The sequence below is a fragment of the Erythrolamprus reginae genome, chromosome 1 (genome assembly GCF_031021105.1).
Source record: "Erythrolamprus reginae isolate rEryReg1 chromosome 1, rEryReg1.hap1, whole genome shotgun sequence".
Classification (NCBI taxonomy): Eukaryota; Metazoa; Chordata; class Lepidosauria; order Squamata; family Dipsadidae; genus Erythrolamprus; species Erythrolamprus reginae.
In genome coordinates this window covers 49,179,563-49,198,157 of record NC_091950.1, presented here as the reverse complement: position 1 = coordinate 49,198,157, position 18,595 = coordinate 49,179,563, and the positions used below count along the sequence as shown (strand labels likewise).

General features: G+C 37.8%; 1 protein-coding gene across 3 annotated transcripts in view; it reads left to right on the top strand.

Moving 5' to 3' along the window:
* The window catches only part of TRAF3 (TNF receptor associated factor 3), a 101,032-nt gene that overhangs the window by 64,954 nt on the left and 17,483 nt on the right, over positions 1-18,595 (top strand). For 2 of the 3 annotated variants that reach the window (XM_070751870.1, XM_070751875.1), the window contains 4 exons: positions 1,380-1,484; positions 5,323-5,490; positions 13,031-13,111; positions 16,346-16,420. In XM_070751870.1, the coding sequence (XP_070607971.1) occupies positions 1,380-1,484; positions 5,323-5,490; positions 13,031-13,111; positions 16,346-16,420 (429 nt within the window). The remainder of the gene's footprint in view (positions 1-1,379; positions 1,485-5,322; positions 5,491-13,030; positions 13,112-16,345; positions 16,421-18,595) is intronic. The other variant, XM_070751883.1, reaches the window with a different exon arrangement.

The window sequence follows — 18,595 nt, the reverse complement described above, 5'->3', positions numbered from 1 at the left end:
TATTAATTCTGATTTTACCTGCTAGAGCTCTTCCTTTATATACTTTTTTTATCTGAACTTCAAATTGAGCTGGTTGTGTAGCATTTATCATACAGAACATTGCTTAGTGCACAGTCTTGTTATCTTTTTCATTTCTCTGCTCCTTAGTTACTTCTGACAGATCCTTATTACTCTTTATAGATGTTTTTATTGCCTCATAAAATCTACTTTAAAACCAGTACGCATTGACATAAGGTCTGCTTTTCTATAGATAGTCTAAACTCACCTTATAAATTTTGTGTCCATATGTGTTCCAATAAGAAGAGAGTAGGCAATCCTGGGAAATATATTTTGCTTCAGCTGTAAATGTGACAGCTATGAATGTGGAGAACTATCGGAACAATTTAAAATAATTCTACAGCTATATAAATAATGTACGGCAGGGGTCCCCAACCTCTGGGACATGTCCCACTACCAGGCTGCAGGAGTGGTTGGCTGGCACGCATGCATATACACAGCTCTACATGTATTATCAGTGTGCTGGCACACATGCACACATCTTAAAGGTTGGTCTGGCAATTAATCCTTGCATGAACTAGAGTTCTAAGACTAGAGTTGAAAGATGTGTTACTTTTGTCACCCGGCTCCTTGATAAGGTAGGAGGTAGGAGAGGTAGGAGCAGGTAGGAGAGGAAAGGTAGTATTTCCAATTCCTATTTAATTATGGTTTTCTACTACAGTTGATATTAACAAAAGTTGCAAGTATACAGAAAGTCCTAAAGGTTACTGAAAATTTCCTTGGACTGCAAATCTTTGTTTAAAGACAAATCTGTACCAACCAATCTTTAATGTGTAAAAAATGTAATTGTAATTTTCTATGGCTAAAATGGGGTATTTGTTCATTTTCTCACCTTTTGGACTTAGTCAGAAATTATAGCTCAACATTTTTATTTAACTTATTTATCACATTTAGGAATTGCCTATCTTCCTCCTTTTATTACAAAATGAAGAACTATTCTTATGTATAATTTTCTAGATACTGCCAATAAAAATGATCAGGCAAACATCGTGTATTCTATAGTGCAGTGTGATCTGTACGAGTCTTTTTTCAAACTAATTCAGACTTTACACAATGCATCTTGCTGTGCAAAGAAAAGTGAAGAAGTTCTTATATTGTCAGTTTGTAGCAGTATAACAATTGTCTTCAAAATTTCATACTGTTAAAAAATGTTCTAAAATAGTTTGTCAGTTTTCATATGAATTTACGTTTATATATTTTACTTCTTTAAGAGAAGTTTATTTATCAGAATGTAGTTATTTGCATCAAGTGGGTTCGCGCCAAAGTGATAAACTTTTAGATCATCACTAAAATTGTAACTATTGAATGTCTGTTAATTCTAGATATTTAAAGATAATTGCTGCCGAAGGGAGCTTTTAGCCCTTCAGATATTCTGCAGAAATGAAAATAAAGGTTGTCGAGATCAATTGACCTTGGGACAGTTGCTGGTAAGTAGCTGAAAACCTTCCAATATGTTTTTGCCTCTCCCTCTCCTTTTCATCATTAAATGGTGATTATATGATTTATGATGTTAATTGAACCCAAAGTACTCATTTTTTTTAACAAAAATCCCACATCAAAGTTATAATGTATGAAGTAAATTAAGCCTCTTAGATCAGAGGTGTCAGACTAGCAACAACATGTTGTCATAATTGAAGGAAAAGAATGATGAGTTATTATTTTATAAAATATTGTTAATATACTAACTTATATTTTATAGCTTATGTTATATATATATATATGTGTGTGTGTGTGTGTGTGTGTGTGTGTGTTTTCGTAGATTTTCACGGGTATATGTATGTAGATTGTTCTGAGTTCGGGTTTTGCCCTGTGTAATATTTTGCAAAATATTACACAGGGCAAAACCCGAACTCAGAAGACTAGGATAGATCTATTTCGGCCTTATTTTGGCCTCATCAGCTAGCCATACCCACTGGGACTTATATATATACAGTGTTCCCTCGCTTTTCATGGGGGATGCGTTCCGAGACCGCCCGCGAAAGTCAAATTTCCGTGAAGTAGAGATGCGGAAGTAAATACACTATTTTTGGCTATGTACAGTATCCCAAGCCTTCCCTTAACCCTTTAAACCCCTAAATTGCAATTTTCCATTCCCGTAGCAACCATTCAGATTATTACTCACCATGTTTATTTATTAAAGTTTATTTTAAAAAATATTTATGAAAGGCAGATGAAAGTTTGGCGATGACATATGACGTCATCGGGTGGAAAACAACGTGGTATAGGGAAAAAACCCGCAAAGTATTTTTTAATTAATATTTTTGAAAAACCGTGGTACAGTGATCCCCCGGTTATTGCGTCCCCGACCATTGCGAATGGGCTACATCGCGATTTTTCAACCCGGAAGTAAAAACACCATCTGCGCATGTGCACCCTTTTTTCCTATGGCCACACATGCGTAGATGGTATTCCCCACCGGGCAGATCAGCTGCTGGGCGGCTTCCCTGGGTCTTTCCCCTCTTGCTGGCGGGAGGGCGAGAAGCCCCCCCCAGCACCCGCTCGCCCTCCGTTCGCCCGCCCTTCGCCCGGCCACCCGCCATTTGCTCGCTGCTCGCCCGGCCACCCGGGTTCGTTTGGCTTCGGGACTCAGTTGGGAAGCGGCACGGGTGTTTTAAAAGGTCTCCGCCGGCATGGGGGGCTTCTTAGCACCCCCCCAAACCCGGGTTGGGGGTTCGGGGGGGGTAGGAAGCCCCCCATGCCGGCGGAGACCTTTTAAAACACCCGTGCCGCTTCCCAGCTGAGTCCTCAAGCCAAGCGCAGAAGTTAGCCTTGAATCCCTTTGAATCCCGCCGCTTCTGCTGGATACGGGCGATGGGGGGGCGAGCTGCCACACCCCTGGCTTCCGCACCGCTCGTCCCACCCACCGCCCGTATCCAGCAGAAGCTGCTGGATTCAAAGTGCTGGGGTGGGGGGCTGTCGGGACACCCCCCCCCCACCCCAGCACTTTGAATCCCACCGCTTCTGTTGGATACGGGCGATGGGGGGGCGAGCTGCCACAGCCCCTGGCTTCCTCACCGCTCGTCCCACCCACCGCCCGTATCCAGCAGAAGCTGCTGGATTCAAAGTGATTCAGGGAACAGAATGGAGCCTTCCGCGACGGGGCTGGTAGGAGGGGAGCCGAGGGGATAACCGAGCCCAGCCCCGTGGCATTCGCCTTCCTCCCGCCTGCAGCCGAGTGATCGTGGGCTCCTTCGCAACCTCAGAGAGCTTCCTGGTTTTCGTGAGCTTTCATGCCCAGGAAGCTCTCCGAGGTTGCGAAGGAGCCCAGGATCACTCGGCTGCGGGTGGCAGGAAAGCGAATGTCACGGGGCTGGGCTCGGCTCCCCCAGCCCCGCCGCGGAACGCTCCATTCTGTTCCCTGCCGGCCCGATTGAGCGGCCGGCGGTCTCCATTCAGGGAACAGAATGGAGCCTTCCGCGGCGGGGCTGGTAGGAGGGGAGCCGAGGACGGAACCGAGCCCAGCCCCGTGGCATTCGCCTTCCTCCCGCCTGCAGCCGAGTGATCGTGGGCTCCTTCGCAACCTCAGAGAGCTTCCTGGTTTTCGTGAGCTTTCATGCCCAGGAAGCTCTCCGAGGTTGCGAAGGAGCCCAGGATCACTCGGCTGCGGGAAAGCGAATGTCACGGGGCGAATTCGCTTCAGGACTCATCTCGAAAGCCCGCTAGCGAGGAGCCGAAGATTGGGGGCGGCGCGGCTGTTTTAAAACGTCGCCGCCGGCATGGGGGGCTTGCCAGCACCCCCCGGACCCCCAACCCGGGTTTGGGGGGCTGCTAGGAAGCCCCCCATGCCGGCGGCGACGTTTTAAAACAGCCGCGCCGCCCCCAATCTTCGGCTCCTCGCTAGCGCTGCGGAAGTTAAAAACACCATCTGCACATGCGCAGATGGTGTTTTTACTTCCGCAGCGCTACTTCGCGAAAACCCGCTCGTTGCGGGGGGTCCTGGAACGGAACCCTCGCAACGAGCGGGGGATCACTGTATAGACTTTTCGCGAAGTTCAAACCCGCGAAAATCGAGGGAACACTGTATATCACATCTTTTTGCTGAATATTTAATATATATATGTATATATACACACATACATACATAACATAACATAAGCTATAATATTTTTTTATAAACTTAACCTAGGATGTATTTAGTAAAACAAATTAGAATGGCTTGAGATAAGGCCAGGAACACTCATGGTCAGGCAGTAAGATAAGAAAGATGCCTGGAGCGAAACTACTGGAAGACAAGATAAGATATCTATGACCATGGAAAGAATTGTCATACTGACCCTTTAGAATATAGAATAACATCTAAAATGACTTAGCAGAATAAAGGGGGTGTGGGGTGGGATTATTAGGCATGGTGTGTATTGTGTAAAAAATACAAAATGTATGGATTGTAGAATGTGCTTTGCTTTCCTTGTACTCAATCCAATTTGGGAAGAAACTTGGAAGCTGCCTTTGCAAACACTTTTTCAATAAACCTTTGACTTGTGAACCAGATCTGTCTCTGAATTGTGAGCATTAAAATAATTAGCTATCATACCTCACACATGATATATCACAACTTTTCCCACATTTGCTAAACCGTGTGTGTGTGTGTGGCCAGCACGTGACGTATCTGGCCCGCAGGCTGCACGTTTATCACTCTTGCTCTACACCAAGTTTTCTACATTTTATATACATAGGGATTTGTTCAGTATCTTTTCAAAGGTTTATTGTTGTTACTTTATGCATGTGCAAAGTGGTAGATTATTTATACATTAGATCAGGAGTGTCAAAAGGGGTGGCTCAAGGGCCAGATGCATCACGGAACATTGCAACCGTCATAAATATGAGTCAATTGTCAAGCAATTCTTATCATATGACTGTGGGGATGCTGCAACGGTCGTAAGTGTGAAGAATGGCTGTGAGTCACTTTTTTCAATGCTGTTGCAACTTGGATCACTAAATGAACTGTTAAATTAAGGACTACCTATATCATATTTTAGCACTGCTGCTGCAATAAGATTCAGATGTTTCAAACTTCTGGGTAGGAATCTCAAATATATTGGCAACCAGGCTTTTGTGTTTATTTCTCAGCTGTTAATATAATATTAACTTATATTTTATGCCCAAGGTAAAATAAGAGTGAAGAATATTTTGAATTTCTTGCAATCACTAAATAAAGTTAATAAGTAAAAGTTAATAAGTTAATAAAGTTAATATTATCTTTAAATTAATAAATAAACTGAATGTATTACCTTTAGTGTATGGTGATTTGGTGTTCGTTGATTTCAGACACATCTAAGAAATGACTGTCTCTTTGAAGAACTTCCATGTCCTCGTACTGATTGTAAAGAAAAAATACTGAGAAAAGATTTACCAGATCATATAGAAAAAAACTGTAACTATCGGGAAACAACATGTAAATACTGTAAAAGCCAAGTACCAATCATTATGATACAAGTAAGTATGTTTTCTTAGAAAGCAAAACAACTTTTCAGGAAACTATGGTGAACAAGGTGTTTTGAAGAATCTGGGAGCCTTTAAGACACACAACTCATTCAATGTCATATGAACTCTTAATATAATAACAATGAACTTTTTCTCCGTTGTTTCTGATTTATTACAATTAGCAGCCTTGTAAGTGGGATTGAATAGAAAAAATCCAAAAGGCTGAAGTCTCCTAAGGTTACTTTTATTGCCTTGATTGAAAAGTGGAGGAATTTTTTTGATATGATTTTTTTTTCAAATAGATAACCATGAGTTGGTTAGCAATATCTCCAAGTATAGGGGTCCAGAGTAATTGTCTCTCCAGAGGCTGTAATTTTAAAGTCTTCAACTTTGGCAACTTGTGTTTTTGACTTGTGGACATTAATTCCCAGAATTCCTGAGCTAGAAAAGTCAAGGTTGGAGACTCCTGTTCTAAACAATTTACAAACTGGGAAGCATATTCTATAAGAAATAAGGCTGCAGCATATGATCTTCATTTAGAACATTTGGGAATTCAGATTTCTTAAACCTTCTGTTGAATCTAATAAGGAGTGCTCAATGGCTATATTTGTTTGGGGAAAATAACAGAAACTTATACCATTTTCCCCCAAATCATTTTACATGCGTGTGAGGGAGTTCTCAAACAATAGAAGAAACCAATTGATTTTTTTTCTTATGGTCACAAATTCCAGGGCTTAAAAATGAAGAAGTAAGTAAGCTATATGGGACTGGGGGATGAAATGAAAATTATACAAATAAGTTTTGATATTGTTTTGCTTTTGATAATTCAGAACTTTGTAACCTCTACTAGTTCTGCAAAGTAAGAAATCTCAGTTTTGTTGAGGATTTGCAATTCAATGAATAATAACTCTTCTGGAGACTAGTATCTTTGGCACTGATTACTGATATTTTTTTTAAAAAAATTAAAAACAGTAACACATAATTGTATGTTGGGAAGGGCAACCTGATTGTATCTGCTAGTTATGATTTTGAATACTATAGTAGCAATATTAAAACCTTGTTTCTTTAGAGATTTCTTGCATGTTTCGGGATTTTAGTGGGACAAAATGCATGTCTGTAGCCTTCTAAAGTTTATATTAAATCAAATTGTTGTTTTGTTTATTTATTTGTTGATTTGTTTGTTTGTCAAAACGTGTACAAGATTAATAAGTATAGTATAAACATAAACAAAAGCAAAGTAGGTATAGGTATATTTGGACAATAGGGGATGGTAGGTACGATGGTGCATTTACGTACGCTCCTTACAGACATCTTAGGAATGGGGTGAGATCGACTATAGACAGTCTAGAGTTAAAGTTTGGGGAAGAAACCACAGAGTCATGTAGTGCATTCCATGCATTGACCACTCTGTTGCTGGAGTCCTATTTTCTACAGTCGAGTTTCAAGCGTTGAGTTTGAATCTATTTTGTTCGCTTGTGTTGTTGCGGTTGAAGCTGAAGTATTCATTGACTCGTAGGACATTGCGGTAGATGATTTTATGAACTACATTTAGATCTGATTGAAGGTGATGTAGCTCTAGGTTTTCTAAGTCCAAAATTTCAAGTCTGGTGGAATAAGATATTCTGTTGCGAGTAGAGGAGTGGAGTACTCTTCTTGTGAAATATTTCTGGACTCTCTCGATTGTATTAATATCCGATATGCATGTCCTCAATTGTATTAATGTCCGATATTCTAGAAGGGTGAGTTGTATTCGAGGATTAGTCCGGCAAATGTTTTGTATGCTATGGTTAGCAGTTTAATATCGCCAGAGAAGAAGCTTCACAAGGTTAGGTTAACAACTCTTAGTGCCTTTTTGGCAATGTTACAATAGGCTCTGGCACCTAGGTCATTATTTATTTATTTATTGGACTTATATGCCTCCCCTCTCCATGGACTCATGGCGGCTCACAACAAACAAAAAGATACAATATAAAACATTTCTAAGCCAATTAATAGAATAATTACTTTTAAATTTATCTTAAAACTAGTCATTAAAAACGAACAAGTATATGAATACTTCAAGGTCCTTAACAGAGTGAGGGTTCTCTACAAGTGTGTGTGCTCCAAGTTTGTATTTTGTGTTCTGATTCTTTTTTTGCCAATGTGTAAAACAGCATTTATTTGTTGAGATTTGAAGTTGTCATTGTGACCATTGTGATGCATGGTCTAGGTCTTTTTGAAGGGTAGAAGTATTGTTGGTGGTGTTGAAAGTTTAACATTGTCAGCAAAGAGAACACAATTATTTATAATATGATCACAAAGGTTGTTTATGTAAAGAATGAATAGTGTTGGTCCTAGAACACTGCCTTGAGGGACACAGCTGTTGACAAGTGCAGGATTTGATAGGGCACTCCCTATTTTAACCATTTGTTGTCTGTTTGATAAGAATGCAGTTATCCAATCATTAAGGGTACCAGAGATGACATAAGATTTTAGTTTTCAAAGTAGTTTGTCGTGTACTACTGAATCAAAGGCTTTACAAAAGACTATGTAAATTGCATCTATTGATTTACCTTGATCGAGTTATGAAGTCCATATGTTTTTGCAGTGTAGGAGTTGCAGATTAGTGGATTATTTTTTTCTGAAACCAAATGGTTTGTTAGAGAGTAGGTTGTCAGTTTCTAGGTGAAGGTGATGGATTGATTTATGATTGATTCCATGACTTTGCAGGTGACACATTTTGCTTCAAGCTTGAAACAATACTCCGTTTGAAACATTTTGTGCTGCCTACATCCTATTGAAAAAGAACTTTAAACAGCTGAAGGATCAATGTATTTATTGGAGCAAAATATGGAATGTTTGAAGCTCTGAATGAGATAGTAGGAAGTGGTTGTGACTGCTTCACTATCTTCTTTTTATCAGAGTAATGCAGCAATCAGCAGGATGCACAGTTGCAGAAAAATTAGCCAATGTTTTAAATGATTTTCAGTTTCAGTTCACAGAGGCTGAGGCAGGAACTATGAGGCTGGGTGAGAGAAGGAAGGTACTGTAATCATATAGCTGTAAACCAAAAATAGTAATAATACATTCAGGGTTAGTGCACTTGAGACTGTGATTCTACAGGGTTCCCTCGATTTTCGCGGGTTCGAACTTCGCGGAACGTCTATACCACGGTTTTTCAAAAATATTAATTAAAAAATACTTTGCGGTTCCCCCCCATACCACGTTTTTCCCCGCCCGATGACATCATATGTCATTGCCAAACTTTCATCTGCTTTTAAAAAACATTTTTAAAAAATAAACTTTAATAAATAAACATGGCGAGTAATAATCTAAATGGTTGCTAAGGGAATGGGAAATGGTAATTTAGGGGTTTAAAGTGTTAAGGGAAGGCTTGTGATACTGTTCATAGCCAAAAATTGTGTATTTACTTCCGCATCTCTACTTCGCGGAAATTCGACTTTCGCGGGCGGTCTCGGAACGCATCCCCTGCGGAAATCGAGGGAACACTGTACTTTACTTCAAAATTACTGGCTTAGTTCAGTGTTATACTTGTTTTACAGCTGTGTAAATTTTAAAATTTTAATTACAGGTGTTGTTGATTTTCTTGGTAAGTACTTGTTTTTCAATAAATTGTTAAGATGTCTGGCTTGGTGCAGTGTAACACTTGTTTGGCTGTTGTATTCCATAGTACCTTGTGGAACTTGGGGTGCTGCCCTCTTTGCATAAGGACATCTAGTTTATATGATGAGATATCTAGGTTGCAGTCCTTAGTTTGTACCCTGCAGTCAGAAGTGGAAAGATTGTCCCAGCCATGTGCTGTAATGCAGCCATGTGTGCAGCCTCTACTTCCTCAGCAGAGTAGGGCTGTGTGGATGACTGTTGGTTCAGGGAGATTAGTGGAGATTAGTGGAGCACAGACACAGCAATTTTGGTCTCTCTTTATCTAATTCCTATAATATTCTTGCAGATTTAAATAGTGAGATTGCTGCAGACATTAGTGACATCCCCCCCCCCCCAAGTAGAGGATGAGAGGATGTTCCAAAGGGAAGTTGTTGTAAGAGAGGTGCATAGAATTACCAAACCATCAGGTGCAGCTAGTGGAAATAAAAAGATGCATTCTCCACTGCATTTGGAAGGAGAGTCCAACATGGGTAATTTACCAATCCTATTGGTAGAGACTGAGTTTAATTTCTCAGAGGTGTTACTGGTTTGTGGTCAGGAGTTTGCGGAGAGGGGCGGCATATAAATCCAATAAATCTAATCATATAAATCCAATAAATCAGGAGGATAAAACAACTTGTATTGCTGAGTTTAATGAGTGGTTAAGGCAGTGGGTGTAAAGCTGAAGGTTTTGGATATGTTATTCATGATGTTAGTAAGTGGTCTAATAGGGAGTTGTTTAAGAGGGATGGTTTGCATCCATCATACAGAGGTACCCAGGTGCTTGGTGAGAAGTTCAGAACTTTTTGGGACAGGCATTTAAAGTAGGTAAAGGGGACAGAGATGTAATCGATGTGGATGATTTCTGTCCCCGGACAACGAGGATAAATCAGTTTGTTGAAATTTATGAAAAGGGAGCTGTAAATGAAATAGATGTAGTTGTTGAGGATAAGGGACAAACAAATAATGAGAATAATGTTCTTCGGGTAATGTGCACAAATGCTCAAAGCTTGAGCAACAAGCTCTGTGAGTTAATGGCCATAATATCAAGAGATAATTTGGATCTGGTTGCCATAATGAGACATGATTTAAGGACTTCAATGAATGGGAAATATCCATACCAGGATATACATTGTATAGGAAGGATAGAGTAGAGAGAAGGGGAGGTGGACTAGCCATTTATGTTAAGTCTAAAAGCAACACTAATTAAAATACATGTAAAGAGCTGGAGACTCTCTAGGTTTGCATACAAACTAAAGAGGGTTCTGTAATTAGAATTGGGGTGATCAATAGGCCTCCAGGGCAATATGAGAATTATGACAACAAGATAGTGGATGAAATTACACAAATGGCAGTAAAGGGAGATATTGTGATTATGGGTGCATGCCTGATGTTAACTGGAATAGCCCTACTGCCCTTACATGCAAAAGCAAAAATATCCCTTACAGGAGCAGTTCTGGCACAACTGGTTAAGACACCAACTAGAGGGGAGAATGTTCTAGATTTAGTTTTACGAATGGGAACCGGGTTTCAGAGGTTAAGGTGGGAGAAAACCTAGGTTGCAGTGATCACCTATATTTGTGATTTGATGTAAAAACTTATTGTGAGCTATGCTACAACCAGTAACTACAAGCTAGTAACTACAGGCCAGTTAGCAATGGAAACTGCAGTTTAATGTTTCCAAATGTAAAATCCAAAGTATTGGATTTTAGAAAAACAAATTTCAATAAAATGGGGGAATATTTAAATAATGAATTAAAGGGCAGGGATAAAACGGCAGGAGCAGGCGCCCAGTGGAATGTATTAAGAAAGGCCATCTTAAAAGCCACCGGACTGCATGTAAGGCAAATAACTAAAGGTAAAAGGAAGAAGAAACTGCTATGGTTTAGTAATGATGAAAGGGCTATAGTCAATGAAAAAAAGTCTGCTTATAGGAGGTATAAAGAGTCTGGAAGTATAGCTGACAGGAGGTGTATAAAATGAGACAGAAGGAGGCGAAACAGATAATATATGCTGCTAAAGCCTCGAAGAAGAAATTGCTAAATCTGTAAAGAAGGGGGATAAAATCTTTTTCAGATATATTAGTGATAGGAAGTAGAAAAACTGCAGCGTCACAAAGCTTAGCACTGGAGATAATATATAAATTGATGGGAATAAGGAGATCACTGACCATTTGAATAGCTACTTCTGTTCAGTTTTCTCAAAAGACACCTAACAATGTAATACTATGGGTGGATATAGCATTGCTTCCAGCTGTAGAGATTCAGCTCCAGTGATCTCAGAGGCCGATGTCTTAGAAGAACTTGAACGATTAAAGATAAATAAGGCAATGGGTCCAGATGGCATCCACCCCAGAATTCTTAAAGAACTCAGATATGTGATTGCTGCCCCCCTGACTGATTTGTTTAAACAAGCCCTTTTAACAGGAGATGTTCCTGATGATTGGAGAATGGGCAGTGTTGCGCCTATTCACAAGAAGGGCAATAGAGAAGAAGCTAGTAACTGCAGGCCAGTTAGCAATGGAAACTGCAGTTTAATGTTTCCAAATGTAAAATAATGCACTTGGGCATAAGGAAGCCTCAATCTGAGTATTGTATTGGCAGTTCTGTGCTAGCAAAAACTTCAGAAGAGAAGGATTTAGGGGTAGTGATTTCTGACAGTCAAAATGAGTGAACAGTGCAGTCAGGCAGTAGGGAAAGCAAGTAGAATGCTTGGCTGCATAGCTAGAGGCATAAGAAGCAGGAAGAGGGAGATTGTGATCCTGCTGTATAGAGCGCTGGTGAGACCACATTTGGAATACTGTGTTCAGTTCTGGAGACCTCACCTACAAAAAGATATTGATAAAATTGAACGGGTCCAAAGATGGGCTACAAAAATGGTGGAAGGTCTTAAGCATAAAACTTATCAGGAAAGGCTTAATGAACTCAATCTGTATAGTCTGGAGGTCAGAAGGGAAAGGGGAAACATGATCAAAACATTTAAATATGTTAGAGAGTTAAATAGGGTTCAGGAGAGAAGTGTTTTTAATAGGAAAGTGAACATAAGAACAAGGGGGCACAATCTGAGGTTAGTTGGGGGAAAGATTAGAAGTAACGTGAGAAAATATTATTTTACTGAAAGAGTAGTAGATGCTTGGAACAAACTTCCAGCAGACGTGGTCGGTAAATACACAGTAACTGAATTTAAACATGCCTGGGATAAACATATCCATCCTAAGATAAAATACAGGAAATAGTATAAGGGCAGACTAGATGGACCATGAGGTCTTTTTCTGCCGTCAATCTTCTATGTTTCTATGATATAGGATGAATTGAACCATTTCTAGGAAGAATGGTGGTAGTGATACAGAGAGGGAGAATAGGAGAGGGAGAGAGAATGGCGGGGTGGTGGTGGTAAGTTAATTGTTAGGGGTAGGGTACTTAATGGATTATTATTGAGTATCCACTTTATTTTTGTTCTATAAAACATTTCTGCAATCAAGTGGTATGCTTACAACATATAGATGTGCACATACACATTAAAAAGTGACGTGTATATATATCATGCATCATCATATGTGCATATAAATATGCACACACATCTTGCTGCACAACTAACAAGCAAGATTCATTCTTAGGAAATTATGTCAGCGTAACATTATTTGTGCTCATTTACTTCCAGATAATAGAACTCAAGATAATATACATTTTGTTCAAACTTGAAACACTTTTAATGAGAGATTGGAGGAAGAAACATTTTGTGCATCTCCAAAAGGCATATATTTCAGTACTACGAATAAATTATATTGACAGGTTATAAATTCCTGTTATTTGTTTTAAGAAATAACTTCTTCACTATTTTATTTTTTGTCCAATATAAGTGATTATGAATGTACAAGTACGTGACATGATTTTTCCTATTGTTTTCTTAGAAACATGAAGATGCAGACTGTCCTTGTGTAATGGTTACATGTCCTCATCAGTGCAGTGTTTCAGCACTCCTCAGAAAAGAGGTAAAAAATCATATTTCAGAGCTGTTTATAAAATCAGATAAGCGGAATGTTTTTTGTTGAAATAGTATGCAAGTAATTTGACAGAAGCAATTTCAATATATTTGAAAAACAAGGGAACCATTCTTTCTCTTGCTGAAATTAACTTTAAAGGTATTTCCAAGGTCCTAGAATACAATGCTACAATTTTTTTAAATAAATAAGTAAACAAACATCTGCAGTGATTGCAACATTTTCCCCCTTTACCCTTCTTATATGCTCCATTAAAACACTTAATTGTTGCAGGTATCATTAAAAAATGTTTGTGCTTTGTAATGAATGTGTATTATAGGAGATTTTATGAATTGTGAGATTGCTTGGTAAGTTTAGAGCCATTAGACTTTTAGGCTGACATGAACAACTGAATTCATAATCTGTAATTTTTGCCTTATAATTTACATTAATTAATCACAAGGGCACAATATTTCTAAGAAAGCAGCATACAAACTTTTATTTATTTCATCCAATACTCTCTTTGATTTGAGAAGCTATTTGTACTGGCAGCTAAAGTAATATACATGTAATATAATATCTAGCCCAAATACCTACAACCTACATTAAATATGACTTGGTCATACAAGATGAAAATTCTGTCTGAAATGAAAATTGAAAACTACCTTTAGACATAGAGAAGGGGTTTGTATGTGTGTGTTGTTGTTGTTGGGTTTTTTTGGGGGGGGAATGTCTTGTCTAAGCAAAAATCACTGCAGGAGATACATTAATCAATCCTTGGCAATACTTCTCTAGTCCTTTTTAGTTATTTTATTCCCAAATTTCTTTTCCAAATGGACTCCAAAGCTGTCCTAGGTTTTAAAAAAAACCCTGGAGAAGAAATTTGGGTAGATGATTTAGCATTCCCTATCCTGCCTAGCAATTTTTTTTGCAGATCAAATGAAGGGTAATGTCTTGCATTATTATGCAACTGATTGAAGTAATGTAATGCTTCACCTTCAGTGTGTATAACTATAATCATATTCATTGACCCTAATTAGAAAAAATATGGTATGATGAGTGTATTTATTGGTCTCAGATTAATATGGATGTCTGCTTTTCATAGAACATTTATTAAAGGTCTACTGACCCAATGGAAAAAGGTTTGAGTCAGAGAGGGAACTAATTATTCAGAAGATGTATTTGAATTATGTGTAGAATAAGCATCCCAGAATGCTTAGTATTTACAATGAAATTAATAAGGTTTGCTGGTTTCAAGTACTGACTAGAAAATAGATTTGGGTCAGAAATAGACTTGTGGGCTTGTGAAATAGACTTGTGGACTTTAGCTTTCAAAATTCCTCAGGCAGACTCCTATAAACAGTCAGATTTTGTAATAAGCAATTTCTAGATTATTTAATAAATTCAGAAAAATCGTTACAGTTGAATAAAGCTTATATACTGATATCATACTTGAGGTTATACTTTTGTGTGGTAGAGTTTTATTGAGTTTAAATCATATACAAAGTTTATCCAAAATTTTATGAAATGGCAGAAATATCTATTTTAAATGGTTCTATCTTTAGTCATCTGATTGGCCAACAGTGAAATGGTAATCTCTTCCATTGCCTTGAAAATCTCCCACTAATATAAAACCTCCAACCAAGTCTGGAAGAAAAAATAATATTCAGGAAAATTAATTTGTGCCATTCTCTTTACAATGAATAGATTTTTCTCTAGGATGGTGATATTCAATTTTAAAGAAATACTTCTTGAGAAGTATGGTTTGGCTGTTGTTCTACATCTAAAAATTATTATAGGAAGTTGCCTTTCTTGGACTTTCTCCACCTCAACTTCTATAGCGTCTTAAAAAAAATGCTTAATCTTTACAAAAATGGAAGCATGTCCTATGTTACCTGCAATTATTCTGAGTGAAGTGAAGCTAAAACTGTTTTTGTCATGCATCTATTATATGCCATAAACGAGAAGTTGAGCTGTGGCGATTTTACAGACTCCACGATCCTGAGTCAAATCTCCATTTGTTGCAAGCAGACGGCTGAGGAACAAAGCATGTTCCTTGAGACCATTGACATTGTATTAGGCATCCATGGTTTCAGTGTAGTCAATATTCAGTGATGCTTTAGAGCAGAGGGGTCAAACTCAAGGCGTGCTTAGATCAGGCCTGGAAACAGCGAAGGACCAGCCCGCAGTGCGTCTGCCAGCAAAAGTGGAGTTCGGGAGGGCCACACACAGCCCTGCTGGGCTCTGTTTTCAGCTGCAATGGCCTGCAGCCCTCTGCCAACAGAGCCTGAGGAGGCTGCACATGGCCCATTAAGGTTCCATTTTTGGCTGTGATGGCCTCCTGGAGCCCTCTGCCAGCGAAAATGGCCTCCCCAGGCTCTGTTTTCATTGGCAGAGAGCTCCAGGAGGTTGTCAAGGCCGAAAATGGACTCTCAAGTGACATTGAGCTGGCCACGCCCATCCAAGCTCAAACACAATCGTAATGAGGCCCTCAATAAAATCAAGTTTGACACTCTTGCTTCAGAGGATCCAAAAGCTGTTTGTTGGATAACAAAGACTATTCCTTTATTTACTATTTGACTTTTTCCTATCTTATATCTACTTTATTCTCCATTGCTCTTAGCTATTATTTTATATATCTATCTATATATATATCTGTATATATGCAGTGTGAAACAACATGCAGTTACCTAAACAACTTTTATTTCTATGTTCTGTTTTAGTAAATACAAAATTTAATTTACAAATGTACATGTTTGTTTCATGCAATATTTGTTTAAAGTCTCTGTCAAAATGTTCTATTTTCTTATCACTGGAATTTTGCATGAAAATCTGTTTTGAAGTAAAAATTTGGGAAGTAGCCTGAGAAGGAAGGATGTGCATTAATACAGTGAAACCTCTATCCAGAACGATTGGCCCACAAGATTACTTAATGCGCCTTTTGAAAAACTGGCCTTTCGATAAAAACACACTGAAATCCTTTTGAAATTAGCTGAAATGATTATTTGATTAGGTTTCACTGTAAATGTGTCAATTTGTATATTCTACTGGAATGTTCCTGTAATTACATGTGTATATGTATACTCTCAAGTACAACTGGAGGTAATATGAACACATGGTTTTAAAATAAACTAAAACCAATCAACCACAATACAAACCTGTATTGCATCCCCTATATATTTTTAATCTTATTATGCATACATTTTCCATCCCCCCAAAAAAACTCACATTTTTTTCCTATTACAGTTGAATGCACATTTGTCAGAATGTATTAATGCCCCAAGTACCTGTAGTTTTAAGCGTTATGGCTGCACTTTTCAGGTCAGTATATAATGATTTATATACTTGATGAAAGTCTGCAATACGAAAATATTATTAATAACTCTCTGGACTGGACTTGATGTCTCTTGTTATCCATGAAGAGAAAATGCATCCAGTTGCTTGAGTGATTAAAAGCTTCGTATTAGATTTACAGCAATGTCCTTTTTCTTTTCTTTTTTCATACTTTAGAAATTTAAATGGTTTCAAGAATTTTGGATATCAAATTTAGAATATGCAAGACACATTTTTAAATTCAAGAAAGCAGACTGTAATTATTTCAGCTGTTTCAGCGATACATTTTTTCTTTAGAAAATAAACATTTCAATTCTTCCTGTTTGAGTGGAATCAAATCCATAGCAAACTAAATACTTGTAGAACTTACGCTGTTGTGAATTTTGCTTGGATATGTATTCCACATAGATTCAGAATTTAATGGATTGTACTCAAGAAAACTGAACATATTAGCCCAGTACAAATCTGTTAGAAATATTATTTTAAGTGTGAACAGACTTGTCTAATTCTTTTGACAATAAGAATTAAATTGGCAAAAACAAATTAGTATAGTAGAAGATGGGCTCTTTTTTTAATCAGGCCTATGTTATATATACTGTATATTTTAAGTTGTACAGTACATGTTTTTCTGTAAATTGCTTATTTGATATCAGTGGTAAATTCCAACAAGAGAGTTATATTAAAAGGGATAAGGGTAGAGTAGCTAGCTCACTGAGATAAAATCCCTGATACGTCTTTTTTCTCTCGAATCTATCTTGTAGATGTATGACCTATGGCTTAATTTTACTTATTTGAATATCAACTGCCCCTTTTAAAATGTTGAATCCACAAAACCCTTTGTCCCCCATAGTTTAACACTTTTCAATATTTTGGAAAGGAAGGGTACTGTAATCCAAGTTCCATACAGAGCTATCATTCTTTCTCACTGTTTAAAATGGGGCTATATTTCCATGTAATCATGTTACAAGATCAGTAAGAAGTAATAAGACAATAAACTATTTTCTTCTAAAAGGCTCTAGATACCAAATGGCATTGAGTGATAAAATCAAAATATTAAGTGGTTTGCATATAACACTTTTGCTCTAAGAAGAAATAGACTGTCTTGTGAGCATTGCTTCCTGTTCCACCTTTATTTTTATGTTGTGTGTTTAAATATATATGTGTTTACCTATAGTTTGAATATATTAAACACAATGTACATATTGATATAAAGATACTACATTTACAACTTATTCTATATAATAATATTTTATCAAAATGACATTTGTTCTTAAAGTAATGACAGAAAGGAATGGCAAATACAGCCTTTCCTTAAGTATTCCATATTAATTTTTTTTCTTCAATTATATAAGATGCAGAACTATATTGTGTTTATCGCACTGAAGTGTTCTGTACATTCTTTAGAGTAGGGAATTTTATTTTACTAAAGCAGGCAGTGCTGCTATTTCTGGGGGGTAGATGAATTAGGTCTGACTGTTTTCATTTCAGTCTATTCAGCTAAAACTGCATGTTGTACAAAAGCATTTTGATAACCTAGAAATTTTGATCCAGTCCACCAAGCTTTAGTCCTGTGGAATTTTAATGTAACTAAGAAAATGACTGCTACAACTGTTGCACACTGTTAATAATGTCCAACTGCCTGTCCTTTCTTCTGTTATGGATAGAAGGTAATTGAATTGAAACTCAATTTTTATAACTTCATGGACATATCCATGTAGTTTACATAATAATAATAGTGATATAACTTGCCATCTCCCTTCAAGCTTATAGGTTTCAAATCTGTTGGTGATCAATGGCAGCCCAGCTGACCTTCACCAATATTAACTGAGTAATACTTTGAGATTGGTGCTACCACAGAAGTTTAAAATCATACAAACATCTCAGAGCCAATAGTCTTGTCGGTTCATCACTCAATAACCAACTAGATTGTTCTAGAAAAAAAAATCATATTTTCCTTTTCTTCCACTGAAGGTGGTATATAATTATCACTGATAACTTTATTAACTCTGAATTTGTTTAGACTCGTTGATGTCTGTCATATCATATAACAGTGGCTCTGTAAAACATTTTTGGTTTGTCTGACTGAAGAATCTCTTGTAAATTATCTTAATTGGATAACTCCAGTTTTACTAGGAGGAGAAAGAGAAAAATGTCATTTCCCCT